At 25.5% G+C, this 21,894-nt stretch overlaps 3 protein-coding genes across 3 annotated transcripts; 1 reads left to right on the forward strand and 2 right to left on the reverse strand.

Moving 5' to 3' along the window:
* Positions 1-18,120: 18,120 nt before the first annotated feature.
* On the reverse strand, positions 18,121-19,178 carry NUU61_007107 (putative mitochondrial folate carrier protein Flx1; the record flags this gene model as incomplete). Its single annotated transcript, XM_056657632.1, has 3 exons — positions 18,121-18,707; positions 18,764-19,003; positions 19,061-19,178. The coding sequence occupies 3 exons, from the start codon at positions 19,176-19,178 to the stop codon at positions 18,121-18,123; spliced, it is 945 nt and encodes a 314-aa protein (XP_056510432.1).
* A 733-nt stretch (positions 19,179-19,911) lies between these two features.
* On the reverse strand, positions 19,912-20,206 carry NUU61_007108 (uncharacterized protein; the record flags this gene model as incomplete). Its single annotated transcript, XM_056657633.1, has 2 exons — positions 19,912-20,001; positions 20,069-20,206. 2 exons carry the CDS (start codon positions 20,204-20,206, stop codon positions 19,912-19,914), a joined length of 228 nt encoding a protein of 75 aa, XP_056510433.1.
* A 322-nt stretch (positions 20,207-20,528) lies between these two features.
* NUU61_007109 (U2 snRNP complex subunit HSH49) lies at positions 20,529-21,709 on the forward strand (the record flags this gene model as incomplete). Its single annotated transcript, XM_056657634.1, has 3 exons — positions 20,529-20,548; positions 20,608-20,983; positions 21,044-21,709. The coding sequence occupies 3 exons, from the start codon at positions 20,529-20,531 to the stop codon at positions 21,707-21,709; spliced, it is 1,062 nt and encodes a 353-aa protein (XP_056510434.1).
* Positions 21,710-21,894: the final 185 nt, after the last annotated feature.

Consider the following 21,894-nt stretch of genomic DNA (forward strand, 5'->3'; position numbering starts at 1 on the left):
TCTATTTTTTTATAGTATACTAAATATTTCTAGATAAAGATTAAGATATATAACTCTAAATCGCCATTTATTATTAAATATAAACTAGATATAGCGGTTTTATTAATTTATAGTATTCCCCCTATAATATATTATATATATAATATAGTACGTTTTGCGGTATTTTATTTTAGTTTATACTAATATTCTTAAGATTATAGAGGGTATAGTTAGGGACGCTGATAATCTATAGATAATCCTTAACTAGCTAAATAAAGAGTTCCTAGAGCCTTTAGCTAAAAATACTCCTAAAAAAAAATAAAAATAAAAAAAAATAAAAATAAAACAGAAAATAAATAAAAACATATACTAATTATAGCCGGAAAGACTATACTATAGCTTAGAAAGATCTTTAATATAATAAAGTTAATATATTATTACTAGTTTTTTTTTACTATTATTTATAAATTAACTATAGTAAATAGGGTTATTTATATTACTATAATTCCGTTAATATTCTAATAGGCCTAATATAAGATTTATATAATATATATCGCTATTTATTATTAGGATATAGCTATTTATATCCTTCTATTTAAGAATCTCTTAAAAAACATCTCTAAAAATTCTAGTTCTAATAGCTCTTTTATTTAGTTCTAAAAGATAATAGTTTTATATATTAGGCTATAGCGAAATGAAGGCTTTTAGCGGCCTTATAGATAATATTCTAAAATAAATATAGTCTTAATCTAATAAATCCTAACCTATCTAATAATCTTAATATGAGTATTATTTAAAGTAGTTAAAAAAGAACTTCTTTATTTCTATTCCTAAATTTTAAGTAGAGTTCTATATTTATACTAATTTTTTATAGTAATAATAAGAGTATTTTTTTAGTAAGGTTTTAGTAGCTTTCTAATTAGTTTAGAGGATTTCTTTTTAAATAATATTTTATCCTTTTTATCTCTATGTCTTATATTTTATAATAACTTTTTTTATGTTTTTTATATTTGTTTTTTGAATCTACTAATTATATTTTCATAGCTAAACTTTCTATTTAACTAGGAAATAGGATTTCCTATTAAATTATTAATAATCTTTTATTTTTTAATCTTCTATTTATTATTATCTTATAGTTCTAATATTAATATATTTCTATTATTATTTCGCTCTTTATCCCTCTATTTCTAGGTATTATAATATATATAATATATTATAAATTCGATTATACTAGTTTAGTAGAACTAGTTAACATATCTATAATCTAATTTTTTTAAGAATTCGGAGAGATCTAATAAATTCAGGTATTAGTTTCTTTATTATCTTTAATCTTAAGTTTTTTATTAATAATGTAACTAAGTCTCTATATTTAAATAATATCTTTTTATGGATTTTATTATAGTATTTCGTTTATATTTCTACTCTTTATTATTATTATTCTATTAAGTTTTATTTTTATTTTTATGGTTTTTTAGTATGTATTTTTTATTATTATAACCTTTTTAAAAATATTATTATCTTTAATATATAATCAGAAATTAGACGAATATCTTATTAAAGTTTAGAATAGACATTTTTTTATTATTATATTAGGAGCGTAATTATATATATAAATTATATATTTTTTAGTAGCTTTAGCTATATAATCTATTCTTTATCAATAAAATAGGAAAGATAGTATTCTAGCGTTTAATTTATCTTTTTTATTTAACTATTAATTTATAAATAAAATACTATTAAAAGACAGAGTTCAATATAGCTAATATAGTATAACTTTAACTATAATTTATTAGTAAAGAGTAATCCTCAATCTAAATTAATTCTATTTAGTAATTTATACTATAGTTCTATTTTATTATAGAATAATTCTATAAGTTCTATAACGTTAATTATTACTAATATAACAAACAATAGAGACTGTTTTATTAGTTTATCGATAATAACTAGTATTATATTAATTTCTTAGGTTCTATTTCTATTTAGTAATAATCCTATAATAAAATCTTTTAATAGTTCACTAAAAGGCTGCAATAGTATTAGTAGCGATTTAGGTTTACTATATAGGTAATATTTTAGTATTATTATTCCTTAATATATTATATATATCTAAATATATCTTTTTATATTATTCTGAAGTCTAATTTAGTCTAATTTCTTTTTAATAATATTTTGGTCCTATTTCGCCTAAATAGCCTATTAAATAAATGATTATTCTAATAAATATTCAATAGCTTTTTTTAAAGATTTTTTTATTATAATAAAAAGTTAATTTTTAAGTTAAATAAAACCTTCAGGGTTAATACTCTAATTTTTAAAGTCTTTAAATATCTAATTTAACGCGGTTTTTAGCCTTTATATCTTTAAGTCCTTATTTTAGATCTATTTATATTACCTATAATTCGATACTAGTTTCTATTGGATAGATATACTCTATTTTATAGATATCTTATATCTTATATTTAGGTATTCTTTTATTTAATATAAGTTTTTTTTTAAATAGTCTAGTTAGCTACTTCTATATAAGTAGACTTTTTTCTATTTTTTATTATATAGATACTAAATTAGAGATTATTTTTCTTTAAAGATATTATACTAAATTTAAACTAGGATTTTTTAGTAATAAAGTCTATAACTATAATTATTTAAATATTAGTTTTTTATAGATTAGATAATATCTTTCTGTTATAATCTATTTTTTTATAATAATATAAATAATTCTTTTTCTAGAGTATCTCTCTAAATAGAATTAGGTTTCCTTGAGAGTCTATTTATAGGATTATTTTTTCCTAATCGGTATTTAACTATAAAATTAAATAGCATAAAATATATATATTAATATATCTATTTTAATATATATTTAATGTTAGGTATTAAAATATCGTAGTAATAATGTATTATAAAAGACAACAATTAAACGTTAAAACGCTATCTTTTTGTAAATTATAAATTAGTAACTTTTAGGTTTTTTTCTATTTTTTTTCTTTTAAGTAATACTATTAATGGTATTATAATATAAGAGAAGTTATAGATAAACTATTAATAGAAATTATAGAATCTAATAAAAATTTAGATATTATAATAGCTTTTTAGTTCTAGTTATAAAACGATAGTGTTAATCTATTATTAGTCTATCAATATATTATCTTAATCTATAATAAATCTAAGAAATTCTACTTTTTCCTAATAAAATATATATTTCAAAGTTTTTACGTAAAGTCCTACTTCCTTTATTTTTTTTAAGGATTTATTAGATATAATAAATATATAACTCGCGGTCTAACGAGAACATTAGAATATTATCTATATATATAACGTAGATAATATTAAATAATCCTTATAATATAGTATAGATATAATTTTAGAAGGTGATAGAAATATTAATTTAGCTAAATAGTATAATTATATACTTAAAGTAATTATAATATATATAAAATATAGTTTTCTACTCTTCGCTCTTTTAAATATAAATATAATAATAGGTATTTTAGATATTAATTTTACTAAATATTGTATCTTTAAAAATTGATCTAAAATCTCTGAAATAAAAATTGAAAAATATTAATTCTTTACTATAATCTTATTAAGTCCCCGATAGTCTATATATAGACGTAATCCTCTATTTTCTTTAAGGATAAAAAGGATTAGTATTTTATCAAGGCTTTTTAAAGGTCGAATCCTTGTATTTATAAGATATTCGTTAATATAAATTTATAATATCTATAATTTATTTTATAATAGAGGGTATATTAATCTATAAAATAATAAATAGTTATTTTCTAGTTTAGTAATATAATCCTATAAATTATTAAATAAAAATATTTATATTTGTTCTATTAAGAAAATATTAATAAATTAGTATAATTGTAGCGGTACTACTAAAGATATATAGTTAATTTTTTACTTTCTTTATAGAGTAGCTAAATTTCTTTTAGGAGTTCTATAATAGTATAAATAATAATGTATTTTTAATATTTTTTATAAATTCCCAAATTAGTATTAATTTAATTCTAATAGCTTTAAATTACTAACTTTAGTTCTATAATAAAATATAGATATAATATTTAATAAATATTATTCTTAAGAGTAAGATTAAATTTTTTTATTTATAAAAGTCTCTATTTATTATAAAATAAACATAAATTATTAATTTAGTAATCCTTTAAGAGTTAGTAAATATAATAGGTATCTTCTATATATTATATAAAAAGTTTTTTAATTATTTACTATTCTAAGTAGTATTAATAATAGCTTTATTTTCTATGATTTATACTTTTCCGCGAATTTTATACTAATAATTTTAATTTTAATATAAATATTTATATCTATATATATATTTCGATTTCGTTCCGTAGTTATATTAGAATATAAAGATAAGTTATAGTTCTTATTTAAGATAGTATAGTTAGTTACGTAGGATTTAGACTAACTCGTTATTATTTTCTAACTTAATCTAAGTAGCTATTTATATATTAATCCTTTTACTCAATTTATTAAGGTAATAATTAATAAGATAAATTTTACTTTAATAAATATAATATTAGAGGGTTTTCTTATCTTTCTTAATTAGATTCTTTTTTTTTAAGTCTTTCTTTTAGATCTCTAAGGTTTAGAGTTTTATTAATATTAATTTATCTGAAATTACTTATTTATAGATCCTTTAAAGGTTTTAGGGCCTTTGTATTTTTGTATTAATTAAAATAATCTTTACTAATATATAGCTAGAGATACTATTCTATCTTATTTTTTGATACCTTATATATATATTCTTATATATATTATTTAAGGTTATAGATAAATTTCGAAAATATTATAAATACCCTTTTTTTTACTTATTTAATAAAAGAAATATCGCTTTAATAAATCTAAAAAGATATAGAACTCTTACTAATCTTACTCTAGACACTAATAAGCTTTTTATAGTTATCCTGCAAAATTAATTTTAAGAATTATAGTATCTTTAATAAAAGAAAAAGTCTAGTTTTCAAAATAAATCTATAACATATTTTATTTTTTAGCTTGCTTAGTAATATATTAGTATCATCTTTATTAGTAAATAGGTTTTATATATAATAGATCTATAATAATTTATTATTCTTTATTATAGTATTCTTATAGTACTCATTTAAAGATAAAGAAGGATTTAAGAGCTATTCTTCTTTTTAGTAAAAAGAAGAATAGATTAAGAATATTAGGATATTTCGAATCTTAATCTTATCTTTATCTTCTATAGAAGATAAACCCTAATTTTATTATTAATTTGCTAAAGATATAGTAGTATTCTCTTATATGATCTAATTCCTTATCTATTAGGCTATCTATTATAAATTTTATACATATTAAAGTTTTTAAATCCTTTCTTAAATAGTCTATAAATCTTTGTCTAGTTAAGTCTAGTTAGTTTCAGATAGAGAGGTTTATAATATCTCTTCAGGGATATATTACTTTAACGTATTATAATAGACTAGATTCGTAAGATTATCTTATTTTTTAGATAATTAAAGAAGAATATTTAGAATTATAAAAAATAGTAAGATATAAAGCCTATTAATTAAAGAAAGAAATAAAGGAAAAGAGTAAAAAAAATAATATATCTTTATTACTACTAAGACTAAATCCTATCTTACAGTGACGCAGCAAAAGCTTTAGCACCCCCCTACGATTCAATAGCAGCAATTTCAATTTCAGCCAATCATAAACTGCAAATTATGGGCGGTATAACCAAACTAGAAGGCGGTGATACACCAGGTGTTAACACTTTTGATGCGTCACTGTACTAGCTAGATACGAGAGTATTAATTTATTATATAATATCTTTATAGCTCTACGTATTATTAATAATTTGAACGATTGGATCTCTGCTAAGTATCGTGATTATTCTACTATAAAGTAATAAGGTTCAACTTCCTTCGGGATCATATAATTTTACCTGATCTACCCCTTCTGTTAGCTAGGAATAACTTCATGCCTCACTATCTTTGTAGACCCTTTACAAGATCATAAAAAATAGATCACAAAACGCGAAAAATATTATATGAAAGAGAGAAAGAAAAAAGAGTCATTACTCAAAATATAAATAAAGAACTTAATACATAATTTAATGTATCTTTATTTGCTATTCAACTAATAATTCTTGTATTATCTTAATAATAAGGTAAATAGAACCCCTATAATAAAATATTATACTAACACGTCTATATTATAATAATAAAATAAACATATTAGTTAAAACTATCTAATTCCAAGAGAGGGGATAATTATAAAAGGTCTATAACGATAGTAAGATATAAAGCTATTCCTAACTAATAAAAGGGGCGGATTAGATAATACTATATAATCTTAAGAGAGATGGGAAATTAGATCCTATTATACTACCCGTCCAAAAGTCTGCTGACACTCACTGTATTCCCTATAAAACTTAAAGATTTTAATTATAAATATCTTAATAAATTTATATAGTATACTATTTTTTAATTATTTTTAAATAATAAATAATTAGTAGGCAATTAACTTTTATGTATAATACTTTTTGTCTAGACTTTTTCTTAAAAGGCTGCATATCATTAAAGATAGGTAATATTAAGAAAATATATGTTTTGTATAGAAATACTAAAAAATTTCGAAAAACTTTACCTAATTTTAAACTTTCTATTTTAAAGAACTACCGTTTTATAAATTTAAATATAATCTATAAAGTAATATATAGTTTCTACTATTTAGATAGTTCTCTTTTTAAAAATATAATTTTTATATATATATATATATATATATAAATATATATCTATAATTTTAGAGAGATATTATAGCTTAAAGTTAGTTGGACTTTAGCGATTTTAATTAAAAGCAATATATTTTAGATATAATAAATTTTTATAATTAAAAAAGTAGAGATATATATATTTTTATGTTAATATTATATATATATATATATTTTAGAAATATATTATCTATTTCTATTGACATATTCGAGTTTAAAATTTTATAATTTAAAGGAAATTTGTAGTGTCAGCAGACTTTTGGCACCTATTGTACTGTAAAGGGTCTACCAAGATGGTGAGGCATGAGGTTATTCCTAACTGACGGAAGGGGTGAATCAGGTAATATCATATAATCCTGAAGGAAGTCGAAACTCGTTACTTAATCTACTCTATAGTAGAATAATCATAATATATAATAGAGACCTAGTTATTTATATTATTGATAATATATAGAGTTACGAAAATATTATATAATAAATTAATACTCTTATATTAAGCTAGCAAAACAAGATTTAGTCTTAATAATAATAAAGATATAAAGAATATACTTATCAGGGTATAAGGCCTATTAATCAGGTAAAGAAATAAGAGAAAGGAGTAGGAGAAATAGTATATCTTTATTACTATTAAGACTAAATCTTATCTTATTAGCTAGATACGGGAGTATCAATTTATTATATAGTATCTTTATAACTCCACGTATTATTGATAATATAAATAACTAGGTCTCTATTATATATCGTGATTATTCTACTATAGAGTGGATTAAGTAATAAGTTCCGACTCCCTTCAAGATCATGTGATATCACCTAATTCACCCCTTCCATTAGTTAGGAATAACCTCATACCTCACTATCTTGGTAGACCCTTTATAAAAGATATATTATTTCTTCTATTTCTTCTCTTTATTTCTTTATCTAATCGATAGGCCTTATATCTTACTAAGTATATTCTTTATAATTCTGAATCTTCCTCTTCAATCACTTAAAGAAATAGAATAACCCTATAGACCTAATCTATTATAATATATTAGAGTAATACTCCTAAAAAGATATTATAAACCCTTTTATCTAAAACTAATTAGATCTAGCTAGATAAAGACCTATAGATTATCTAAGAAATAATTGAAAAACTTTAATATCTATAAGAATTATAACAAATAGCTTAATAAATAAGAAATTAGATGAATAAAAGAATATTATTAAACCCTTAATAAATTAATAATAAAATTAGGGTTTATCTTCTACAAAAAAATAAAGATAAGATTATGATTTAAAATATTCTAATATTCTCGATTTATTCTTTTCTTTAGTAGAGAGAAAAGTAACTTTTAGATCTTTTTTATTTTTAAAAAAGTATTATAGAAATATCGTAATAAGAAATAATAAATTATTGTAGCTTTATTATATATAGAATCTATTTATTAGTAAAGATAGTATTAATATATTATTAAGAAATCTAGAAAAGAATAATAAAATATTAATACTTTATAACCTTATTTTAAAAATTAGACTCTCTCTTATTAAAGATATTATAACTCTTAAAATCGATATTATAGGATAACTATAAAAAACCTATTAATATCTAGAGTAGGATCTATAAAAATTTTATATCTTTTTAGATCTATTAGAGCGATACTTCTCTTATTAAAATAAGAAAAAGAGAGTATTTATAATATTCTCGAAATTTACTTATAATCTTAGGTGATATATATAAGAATATATTTATAAACTACCTAAAAATTAAGATAAGATAATATTCCTAGCTATTTATTACTAGGGATTACTATAATTAATATAAAAATAAAAAGGCCCTAAAACCCTTTAAAGACCTATAAATAAATAATTTCAGATAAATTAGTATTAACTAAACTATAAATCTTAGGGATCTAAAAGAAGGATCTAGGAAAATAAGAGAAACTTAATTAAAAGAGATAAAAAAATCCTTCGATATTATATTTATTAAAATAAAACCTATCTTATTAATTATTACTTTAATAAATTAAATAAAAAAACTAGTATATAAATAGCTATTTAGATTAAGTCAGAAAATAATAACGAGTTAATCTAAATCTTACGTAGCTAACCCTATTATCTTAAATAGGAACTATAATTTATTTTTATATTTTAGTATTACTATAAAATAAAAATAAAATATATATAGATATAAATATTTATATTAAGATTAATATTATTAGTATTAAATTTATAGAAAAGTATAAATTATAAAAAATAAAACTATTATTAATACTACGTAGAATAATAGATAATTAAGAAACTTCTTTATATAATATATAAAAGATATCTATTATATTTACTAATTCTTAAAAAACTATTAAATTAATAGTTTACTTTTATCTCGCGATTAATAAAGATCTTTATAAATAGAGAAATCTAATCTTATTTTTAATAATAATATTTATAGAGTATTATTATCTATATTATTATAAAACTCCTAAAAGAAGTCTAGCTACTCTATAAAAAAAATAAAGAATTAACTATCTATCTTTTTGAAATACTACTAGAACTATATTAATTTATCGATATCTTTTTAATAGAGTAATTATAAATCCTTTTATCTAATAATTTATAGAATTATACTATTAAACTAAAAACTAATTATTCCTTATTTTATAAACTAATATATTTTTTATTATAAAATAAATTATAGATATTATAAACCTATATTAATAAAAATCTTATAAATAGAAGGATTAGACCCTTAAAAAGTCCTATTGGAGTACTAATCCTTTTTATTCTAAAAAGAAATAAAGGATTATATCTCTATATAGATTACTAGAGACTTAATAAGGTTATAGTAAAGAATCGATACCCTTTATCTTTTATTTTAGAGATTTTAGATAGACTTTTAAGAGTAAAATATTTTAGTAAAATTAATATCTAAGATACTTATTACTATATTTATATTTAAAAGAATAAAAAATAGAAAACTATATTTTATATATATTATAGTTACTTTAAATATATAATTATATTATTTAGCTTAATTAATACTTCTATTATTTTCTAGAATTATATTTATACTATTTTATAAAGATTACTTAATATCTCCTATATTATATATTTAGATAATATTCTAATATTCTTATTAGACTACGAGTTATATATTTACTATATCTATTAAATCCTTAAAAGAATAAAAAAATTAGGATTTTACGTAAAATCTTTAAAATATATATTTTATTAAAAAAGAGTAGAATTCCTTAGATTTATTATAGATTAAGATAGTATATCGATAGATTAATAATAGATTAACGCTATTATTTTATAGCTAGAACCTAAAAGCTACTATAATATCTAAATCTTTATTAGGTTCTATAATTTTTATTAATAATTTATTTATAATTTCTTTTATATTATAGTATCTTTAACTATATTACTTAAAAAAAGCAAGAATAGTAAAAAACCTAGAAATTACTAATTTATATTTTATAAAAAAATAGTGTTTTAACACCTAATTATAGCCTTTCGTAATATACCTCTATTATAGTACATTAACCCTTAATACTAAATATATATTAAAATAGATATATTAAATCAAAAAATAACTAGTATTCTTTTTTAGCTAGATAACTAAAATTAGTATTATCTAATTATTTTTTAGTTAAAATTATTCTCTAGAGTAAAGTTAAATTATAATATACTAGACTAAGAACTTTTTATAATTATATACTTCTTTAAATATTAGAGATAGTATTTAGAAAATAGCTAATTTACTATTAAAGTATTATTAGATTACTTAAATCTTTAATCCTTTATAAAATAAATTAAACTAAATAGAAGATAGATATATTAATATATATATCTTATATTATTTAATTTTATAGTTAAGTATTAATTAAGAAAAACTAATCCTATAAATAGACTCTTAAAAAAACCTAATTCTATTTAAGGGGATACTCTAAAAAAAGAATTACTTATATTATTATAAGAATAGATTATAACTAAAAAGCTATTATCTAATCTATAAAAGTCTAGTATTTAAATAATTATAGTTATAGACTTTATTACTAAAAAATCTTTGTTTAAATCTAATAAGATATCTTTAAAGGAAAATAATCCCTAATTTAGTATTTATATAGTAAAAAATAAAAAAAAGAGTCTATTAATATAAAAATAGTTAATTAGGCTATCTAGGAAAAACTTATAAAAAATAAAAGAATACTCTAGTATAAGATATAAAATATTTATAAAAAGAAGTATATTTATTTAATAGAAGCTAATACTAAATTATAGATAATAATTAAATAAATCTAAAATAAGGACCTAAAGATATAAAGGCTAAAAACTATATTAAATTAGATATCTAAAAACTTTAAGAATTAGGGTATTAACCCTAAAGGCCTTCTTTAATTTAAGAATTAATTATTTATTCTAATAAAAGAGAATCCTAGAAAAAAGCTATTAAATATTTATTATAATAATCCTTTAATAGACTATTTTAGGCGAAATAGGACTAAAACGCTATTAAAAAAGAAATTCTACTAGATTAGATTTTAGGATAATATAAAAGAATATATCTAGATATATATAATATATTAAAGAATAATAATACTAAAATATTATTTATATAGTAAACTAGAATCGCTACTAATACTATTATAGCCTTTTAGCGAATTATTAATAGATTCTATTATAGGATTACTATTAAACAGAAATAGAATCTAAGAAATTAATATAATACTAGTTATTATTAATAGATTAATAAAATAGTCCCTATTCTTTACTATACTAATAATAATTAACACTATAGAATTTATAGAATTATTCTATAATAAAATAGAGCTATAGTATAGACTACTAGATAGAATTATCTTAAATTAAGGATTACTTTTTATAAATAAATTTTAGTTAAAATTATATTATATTAGTTATATTAAACTCTATTTTTTAATAATATTTTATTTATAAACTAATAGCTAAATAAAAAAGGATTTATAAACTAAATAGACATGGACAGACCCGTCCCATGGGTCAAAGATCTTGACCTATAACCTAAACCCACGACCCATAGGTCGGGTCAATAAAATCCTGACCCGCCTATAGGTTAACCCGCGGGTTAACGGGTCAACCCATTTTTGACCTATTTTAGCATAAATTTCTTAATTAGGATAGATAATTTGCTTACCTTTTTTAATAATATACTATTGTTAAATACTGTTTTTGTTCTAATATAACTTATAATTATAACTCTTTATAAAAAGAATATTATATAGTAATAATATATTTAGAATATAATATATTAATTTATTGATTTAATACTTTAAGATAAGAATTATATTTTATAATAGATAGATATAGGCGAAAGAAGATATTAGTTAACTATTTCTTATACTAAACCTAAAAATATATATTTAAAGTCTATAGTAGTACTACCACTTTTTATATAAATAAACTATATATATTAGAAATAACAAAATAGATATAAATCTAATATCTAATATTTCTTTATTAATATATAAGTATATTATAGTCTTAATTATATAAAAGAATTATTTTAAATATTTTTTCTGGATTTATATAAAATAATAATATTAGCTAGTTAGGTTAAAATTTTTTGGGGATAAAAAGAAAAATCTTGGGGTATTACTCTTACCTAATTATTTAGGTCAACGGGTTAGCCTATAGGTTAACCCGTTAACCTATTTCTTACTATCTAATAAGCTTCGTATATATTAATAGAGCCTATTCTGATTAGTTATAAAATTTAGTACTAGAATAGTGCTAAATTTTATCTACTAATAAAAAATAAGTATTAGACCTATATATTCCCTTAAATCTACGATAATTTACTTTAGATTATTTTTCTATATCTTAAGTCCTTTATTTTAATATACTATTACTATATCTTTTCTATATCTTAGTTATCTACCTCGTATCCTCCCTCTTTTATTAAGAGTAAGGGGTTTAAGTTATCTATTTTCTATTCTAATTAATTTCTTGATATTCTTTTAGAACTACTAGAAAACTAGTAAACTAAATAAAGCCTCTCTTTTATTATACTACTAATACTAAAATAATCCGACGATTAGAAAAAGACCTAGGTGATTTTTAATAATATAAATAAAATAGAATTTTTAAACTAGTAGCTTAATACCTAAATTAGTAGTTCTTATAATATTATAAAGAAGATAAACTAGGAGGGTCTATAATAGACTAATATATAGTTATATTTTGATTAAGTTATATATTTAGTAATAGGAGAGCTAAAGCTCCTATATAAATAATATAGTAAGGTTATAGATTATCTAGTCTATACTAAGAATAGGATAATAGGTCTCTAACGCTACTAGAATTAGAGTATATACTAGAAAGGCTAAAATACTATTAAATATTAAATATTTTAATATTTTATAGAATATATAGTATATTATATAGCTATTATTTAATTTATAGGCTAATCTTTCTTAGGCTAAGAACTCCCCTTAAATAGCCTAGCTAGTTATTTAAGAGCTATAGAAGTAATAGTTAATCGCTATAATAACTACTCTATAGTTTCCTTTTTAAACTATTAAATATCCCGAATTCTAAGCCTTTTTTTAAATAACCTAATTATTATTATTTATCCCTAGTTTCCTTTCTTATCGAACTATATAGTATCGAATCTAGGGAATAACCTAAGATTAATAGAAAGATTTATTTTAGAAGCTTTTATCTAAAACTAAGCTCTCTATTAGTTTTAATTATTAGATATCGCTATTTTAATAAATATTTATAGTTATCTCTAGCTATTTTATTAATATAGACTAGAATTATCGAGAGGTTTTACTTAGCTTTAAACCTATTTCTAATATATACTTTAGGTAGAATCTTAGTATAATCCTCCTCGATATCCTCTAGAAATATTAGATCGAAGACTAAGTATTTATAATAATAATTAATAATATATTAAATAACTCTATCTTTATTTTAAGTATCTAAGATTCTATTTAATTATTAGATATTAACTCTAAGATAATAATTATTTAGATTCTATATATTATATATATAATTTAGTTAAGTTTAAAGTAACTATTTAGCTAAATAAAAATAAACCTTTAGAATAAGGTAACTAAGACTATTTAGTCCGAGGAATATACCTAATACGCCTATCGAAAAATATAAAAATAAGATATTACGATAACTCTTATAAAGATATATATCTATACTTCTTATATATTAATTAAAATACTAATCTACTTTATATTTTAGATTAGAAACCTTATAATCTTTATTAATATAAGCCCTTAATATCGGGAGTCCTTCTTTAGTCTCTAGCTTAACTACTCTCGATTAGTTCTAATTTAAGATATCCGAACTAGATAAAATTTAACCTTTTTAATACTCTAATATATAAAATAATTATAATTAGTCTTTAATCGATTTTACTCTAAATATAATTATCTTTATCTTAAAATCGATATAGATAAATAACGCTAGATTAACTATCTTCTTAATATTATCTAACTATTTTTCTAATTTACTATAATCCTCTTAAAAATAAAGGATATTACTATTTATACCGTCTTTACTATCTATAATAAACTATTTAATTATCTTAAGAGATTAATTAGATAGCTTAATAAAAAAAAGATTAGATAAAAATAATAGATATATTAAACTCTTAAATTAGCTAAAGGTAAACTCTATAAGTATTACTCTATAATAAATAATAAAAAGCTCGGTAATATCTATATAATTAGTACTATCTTAGCCCCTTAATATAAGATTAAATTTTTTTAAACTAAAGACTAAGATTACTTTTAGATAGATTATAATATCTAATACTAGCGAAATCTTAAGGATTAGCTTTTAAACTACTAAACTAGTAATATTCTAAGCTCTTAATCACTATCTAAAATAAAATAATCCTATTAAACTAATAAGCTTAATATATTTTTAATAGCTAATTCTTCTATCTTAAGCTTCTAGTCTAAGATAATATAGTATATTAAAAGAGGTAAGTTTCTATATATATCTCTATTAAAACCGGGGTTCTAAATAATTATTTAAAACCCTGGTTCTAATCTATTAAGTTTCTATCTTTCTACCCCTATTAGAACTAGGGTTTTAAGGCCTACCTTAGAACCCTAGTTTTAATAGAGATATCGGTTCTAATCTATCTAAATATTATACTAATTATTATAATCCGCCCTCTATCTAGGTACTATCCTAATCCTATTTTATTAATTCTAAAAGGATTATTAGTATAAATTTCTTATATTTATAAGCCTCGCCTATAATCTTCTCTCGATCCTAGCTACTAGCGTTAGCGTTAAGCGATTATTTAATTCTATATATAATATTTACTATTATCGATAAGAGGCGTTAAATATATCTACTATATAGGATCTAATAATATTTATATATATTACTAAATTCAAAATTAAGAAGAAGTAACTTATATTTATTTAAGAACTTTAGGAGTAGAATAAATTAGAAATTATATAGGAGGAAAAAGAGACCTAAAAGACTTATAAAGAGATTATACTAATTAGTAATAATAAGAAGGAGGATACTATAGATCTAATAATTATAGTCGATATACCTTATTAACTATAGCAAGAAAAGTTAAGGAGTAATTATAAAGATAATTATAGCCTCCCGCGGATTTTTAGTAAGGTTTATAAACGCCCACGAGTATTTAATAATTATAAGCTTTAAAATTAAAATTAATTAATATTTAAAATAATATTCTCTAGAATTACTTTTTAAGAATTATTCTCCTAATTACTATAAAAATTATTTAACTAAAATAAATATAATACCTAAAAATATAGCCAAGAACAATATAATTTATAAAAGTTATATAGTTAACAAAGTATCTACCTAAATAGGTTAAATAGGTTAACCTATTAACCCGCGGGATAGGTTAAAAAAATCTTGACCCACCTACGGGTCAAAAGGTCTGACCCACGACCCGCCTATAGGCTAACCCACGGGTCGACCTATATAGGTTATCCGCGGGTCTGTCTAGGTCTAAAACTAAATACTAAAACACTATTTTTGCTATTTTATCGATAAAAAATAGATTATATAGCTAAAATTACTTAAAAATATATAATTTATATATAATAATACCTTTAATATAATAATAAGAAAACCCCTAGTCTAGATCTTAATAAGTTATTCGCCTAATTTCTAACTATATATTAAGAATAATACGCTTTTAAAAAAGATCCTAATAATAGAAATATATACTAAAAAAACTATAAAAATTAAGGTAAGACTTAATAGAATAATAATAAAAAATAATATAAATATAAATAAAATACTATAATAAAACCTATAAAAAGATATTATTTAAATATAAAGACTTAGTTACTCTATTAATAAGAAACTTAAGATTAAAGATAATAAAAAAATTAATATCTAAATTTATTAGATCTCTCTAAATTCTTAAGAAGATCGGATTATAGATATATTAACTAGTTTTACTAAATTAATATAATTAGATTTATAATATATTCTATATATTACTTCTCGAACCCTAGAATTAGAGGGATAAAAAATAAAATAATAATAAGAATATATTAATACTAGAACTATAAAATAATAATAAATAGGAAATTAAAGAAATAAAAGACTATTAATATTTTAATAAGAGATCCTATTTTTTAACTAAATAGAAAGGCTGATTATTAGAGTATAATTAGTAGATCCTAGAAAAAGATATAATAAATATAAAAAAAGCTATTATAAAATATAAGAAATAAAGATAAAAAAGATAAGATATTACTTAAAAAGAAATCCTATAAACTAAATAAAAAGCTACTAAAACTCTATTAGAATAATACTATTATTATTACTATAAAATAGTAATATAAATATAGAACTCTATTTAAAATTTAGGAATAGGAATAAAAAAAATTCTTTTTTAACTATTTTAGGCGATATTTAGTATTAGGATTATTAATTAGATCGGAGATTACTAGATTAGGACTATATCCATTTTAGAATATTATCTATAGGGCTACTAAAAACCCTTATTTCGCCGTTACCTAATATATAAAACTATTATCTCCCGGAACTAAATAAAGAAAATACTAAAACTAAAACTTTTAGAGATATTTCCCTAAAAGATCCTTAGATAGAAAGATATAAATAACTATATTCTAGCGATAAATAATAATATATATTATATAAACCTTATATTAGGCCTATTAAAACGTTAGTAAAATTATACTAATACTAGCGATCTTATTTATTATAATTAATTTATAGATAGTAATAAAAAAGAACTAGTAATAATATATTAACTCTATTATATTAAAGATCTTCACAAGCTTTATTATAGCCTTTCCGGCTATAATTAATATATTATCTTTTTATTTATTCTTTTTTTTTTCTTCTCCTTTTTAAGAGTACCCTTAACTAAAGACTCTAGGAATTCTTTATTTAGCTAATTAAGGATTATTTATAGATTATAGATATCCCTAATTATATCCTCTATAATCTAAAGAATATTAGTATAAATTAAAATAAGATACCGCGGAATATACTATATTATATAATGCGTTATAGGTAGAATATTATTAATAGATAACTAAAGCCGCTATATATAGTTTATATTTAATAATAAAAGGCGATTTAGAGTTATATACCTTAATCTTAGTCTAAAAATACTTAGTATACTATAAAAAAATAAGTAAAATAATAATAGAACACGTTAGCTAGTATAATAACTAATCTAAATAATAATAAGGTATAATAATAATAATAGTAATAAAAAGAAAACAGAAAGTAATACTAATAGTAAGGAATAGATAATAAAACGTAATAAATATAATATAAGAGAGAAAAGAAAAAAAGAAAAAAGTTATTACTTAAAAATATAGATAAAAGGCTACCTAACCTTAAGAGGGGGGATAATTATAAAAGGTCTATTAAGATAATAAAGTATAAGGTTATTCCTAATTAATAGAAGGGGTAAATTAGGTAATATTATATAATCCTAAAGAAAGTTAGAACTCGTTACTTAATCTAAGCTATAGTAGAATAATCACGATATATAATAGAGACCTAGTCATTTATATTATCGATAATATATAGAGTTACAAAGATATTATATAATAAATTGATACTCTCGTATCTAGCTAGCAAGACAAAATTTAGTCTTAATAATAATAAAGATATACTATTTCTCCTACTACTTCCCCTTATTTCTTTACCTGATCGACAGGTCTTATACCCTGCCAAGTATATTCTTTATAATTATTTACAGACCCTTCCAATCATTATATTTTACCTATTAATTTCTATAACCCCTTCATATATAAGGACACTTTTATCTAGAGAGATGTATAGATACCTACTTAGTGATATATATAATAACTATTCTTTATATACCAAGGACCAAAATTAATTATAAAGGTAGTCCCTCCTTCCTACGCCCCTGCCACTAACCTAGGTAAGTAGATCCTCATGTTCTCATATACTAGAAAAGTCACCCAGGTACCTGGGAGCACCCTTAACAGATTCGGACCCAGTCCCTTGTAGAAACCTGCAAGGCCTTCTCGAGACCAGATCTGACTGATGGCATCGAAAGCACCGCGATATATCCGATGGGCCTCATAAGTCTGCAAACGCGACCTAATCACCTGATAAGGGTACGTGGCACAACCTGCAAAAATCTTGGACAAACTGGAGAGTGCAAGGAAGTCAGAGTTTCCTAGCATGCGTTCCGTGCTGATATTGGTACCTCCACCATCGGATTTCGTCGATCGTGATCGAAAGGCCTTCATCTGCTCATATGCCATAAATTGAAGGGCACCATGGCTGACACCAAAAAGCGCAGGTAGGAGGCCTCGGTAGAAACCAGAAAGCCCTTCCGCCACGTAGATTTGCCTTGCTCCGGAAGTAAACGAAGAATACGCTCCTGGGCTGCGAGAGCCGGTCGAGAGCATGCGAGTCTTGATCACCCAAATGGGGTTCGTGAGGATAGCTGTAAAAATTCCTGTGACAACCCATCTCACTGCTGGTCAGCAGATAGGAGAGAAGAACCGCAATTTGACAACTCCGCACGCGCACCTGCAATCCCCGAGGCGAGGAAGTAGTCGGACGACGTGAGCATCTGCCCCTGTTGCCGGCGATGCATTCGAATCGCATCCTTCAGGCTACTGTATCCCAAGAAATAGAGACCCCAGCTGGTCGAATTCCCAATAATATTTGGAGTCAGGCCTCGATAAAAGGCGGCGAGACCGCCCTCATGTTGGGAGATCTCGCGGATGATACGAATCGAACCACCGAGCTGGGATGACCCTCGATCAACTGGGAACGCACAGATCAATCATGGTAGTTACTCCAAGCCAGGAGGTATAACCTTACCTTGTAGCCGAGTCTTCAGCAGGTCCAGCGGGTGCAGGGAGAGAGTTGACACGATCCCTGCCGTTAATCCCGCTACGGTCTCCACAAAAGATGACGAAAAGCCATCCTGACCAGTCATGAACTTTGTTGTTCCGAGGAAAAGAGAGAAGATTCGAAAGAGAACGGCACAGAAAGAGATAGGCGGAGAGATAGAGAGGTCGGGGAATCTCAGGGGGGAGCAGGGTGTTCTGCAGATTCCGCCAAGCGATGAGTTGGAACGTGATCTCCCAAGGTCGGCTTGAGCTTGATGGGTTGCTGAACAGACCTTACCGACCGTCAAGTACATACACATTTAATACATCCAATTCATCCAATTCATCCAATTCATCCAGTTCATCCAATTCACACACATAGATAGATAGATAGATAGATAGATAGATACAATCTTTCTCTCTACGCTCAGAGCCCAAACTCAGGGTACCTTTCCCCAATGCCATCACAGGCAAGCTATTCGGAGAATCGATGGTACAAGAATTATACGCAAGTCGAAAGCCAAGGGTTTGGTTTAAAAATACATAATTGAGCCGGTTCAGAGTTCCAGGCTTCGCTCGACCAAACAAGCCCGACCATATAGAGCTTCAATCTTCGATAGAAGGCGACTCGACCACTGGATCCCGCTCCGGCTAGTGGACCAGGCCAACCCTCACTTCATCTCACTTCGATTTTGGCACATTCTCTAGGCAAGCGGCGAGAACAATCTGATAATAGGGTCAGCAAAGCGTGCTGGGAATACCGTACAGGAGGGGGTTCATCGGAAATACTTGAACAGGGATGGCTTGGGCTCGCTATATGTGTAGCCTGTTTTTTCTCGGTCAGCCATGGATTTCCTCAGAGACATGCCAATTCAGCAACAACCCCAGAATCATGTCATACCCAGATACACGATCAGAGGCAAGTAGCCACTGAGGAATCATTATGGGTCAGTTCGGGTTCCTTCGTATGAGTCTCCGTTTCTTGCGTCAAGCTCACTAGTGTATAGCGACTCTCGAAACATCGATGATCTTCGAGACCCGTTCCTGGAGAAGAAAAATGGGAGTGTGAGCCATTGAGCATTCGCAGAGAGGGGGGTGGATGACCAACCTTGGTTTCTTCAGAGAATTGAACCATCTTGATCAGAAGCAGGAAACTTTCTGTCCACAGATTGTTTTGGAAGAATAGGAAATCTCCCGAGTAACGAGGAGATGATCGGGTGGTTGCTGGAGAAGAGAGAGGGAGAGAGAGAGAGAGATCGTTGCGGATGCGGTGAAATTAGAAGTTTTCGGAAGTCGGGGGCAGAAGGGATCTTCAACGCGTTCTCCCAGAGTGTCCCTCATATCTCCCTCGTTGCTTTGCTTCTTTTCTGCTTATGTGAAACGGGCTTTCTTTTCATTTGATTTTCTTTCTTCCTGCTCCCTGTGTCTTTCTCAAGTCTCGCCTTTGATTTGTCGTCATGTCCAGCGCAAGGCATTGGTAATTAACCCGCTTCCCCAACCATTAAATGGACCCAGTGCGTTGCTAATACAGCCCAGGGAACAAGACAAGGAGGCTACGGTGTATATTGGCAACCTCGATGAACGGGCCTCGGATAGCCTGGTATGGGAACTGATGCTGCAGGCCGGGCGCATCGTCAATGTTCATTTGCCTAAAGATCGTGTCACCCAGCTACACCAGGGTTATGGGTTTGTGGAGTTTATCAGTGAGGAGGATGCCGAATATGCTTCGAGAATCATGAACAGTATCCGCCTCTATGGGAAACCCATTCGTGTGAACAAAGCCTCCGCCGACAAGCAGAAATCCGTGGAAATTGGCGCAGAGCTTTTCGTTGGAAATCTCGACCCCATGGTCACCGAGCAGGTGCTCTATGATACATTTAGTCGATTCGGGAATTTGGTCAATTTTCCTAAGGTCGGATCCCCCTCTGAGCTTCAACATATTCCACCCCGACGGTGGCTAACTGGATAGTAGATTGCCCGCGATGACAACAACCTCTCCAAGGGCTATGGCTTTGTGTCATTTGCTGATTTCGAGTCTTCAGACGGGGCTACAGCCAATATGAATGGCCAATACCTGATGAACAAACAGGTCTCGGTGCAGTACGCATACAAAAAAGATGGCAAAGGCGAAAGACACGGCGATGAGGCGGAGCGAATGCTGGCGGCACAGGCTCGCAAGCATAACGTTCGGCCACCAACCCAGCAGCTCCCGCCACCTCAGTTCCCGGGTAATGGCCCTGGTCTGTCGGCAACACCGACGGTGATGTCCAACGGTGATAGCTCTCGCCCAGTAAGCACTGGGCCACCACAAGCTCCTGATATTGGCATGAGCAGAGGCATGTCCGCCCCTATGGGCTATGTAAACATGCCTCCATCTCAAAATAATCGGACTGTTCCCCCCCCGCCCCGTCCCTCGCTACTCCGCCGCCTGGTCTTCCAGCTCGGCCCCCTCCGTCCCAAGCCGGCTATGGTGGCCCACAGTCCTTTCTACCGCCAGGGCTTAATAATGTTGGCCAGCAGCCATCTTTTGCGCCAGCTCCTCCGCCTGGGTTCGGAGCCCCAGGGTTCGGTCCTCCAGCAGGTGCCCCTCCGTTGCCACCGGGCTTTCAGCAGGCGAGCTATGGAAAATAGTCGTTGACCCTTGGTTTTTTTTTCTCTTTTGTTCTTATGTTTCTTGGGAGGCTGATAGCTTTCTGTGCCGTCTCGGATGATGACCATTTTTGCTCTTCGTCCTTTCTAATATGATGTGATGATTCAAGGGCCACTGTGCCCAGGGTTCTTGTCGAGCTGTTGTTACAACGTGGCTCCCTCAAAGCTCCTTGG

This window comes from Penicillium alfredii, assembly GCF_028826965.1.
Source record: "Penicillium alfredii strain IBT 34128 chromosome Unknown utg000009l_segment0_segment0, whole genome shotgun sequence".
NCBI lineage: Eukaryota > Fungi > Ascomycota > Eurotiomycetes > Eurotiales > Aspergillaceae > Penicillium > Penicillium alfredii.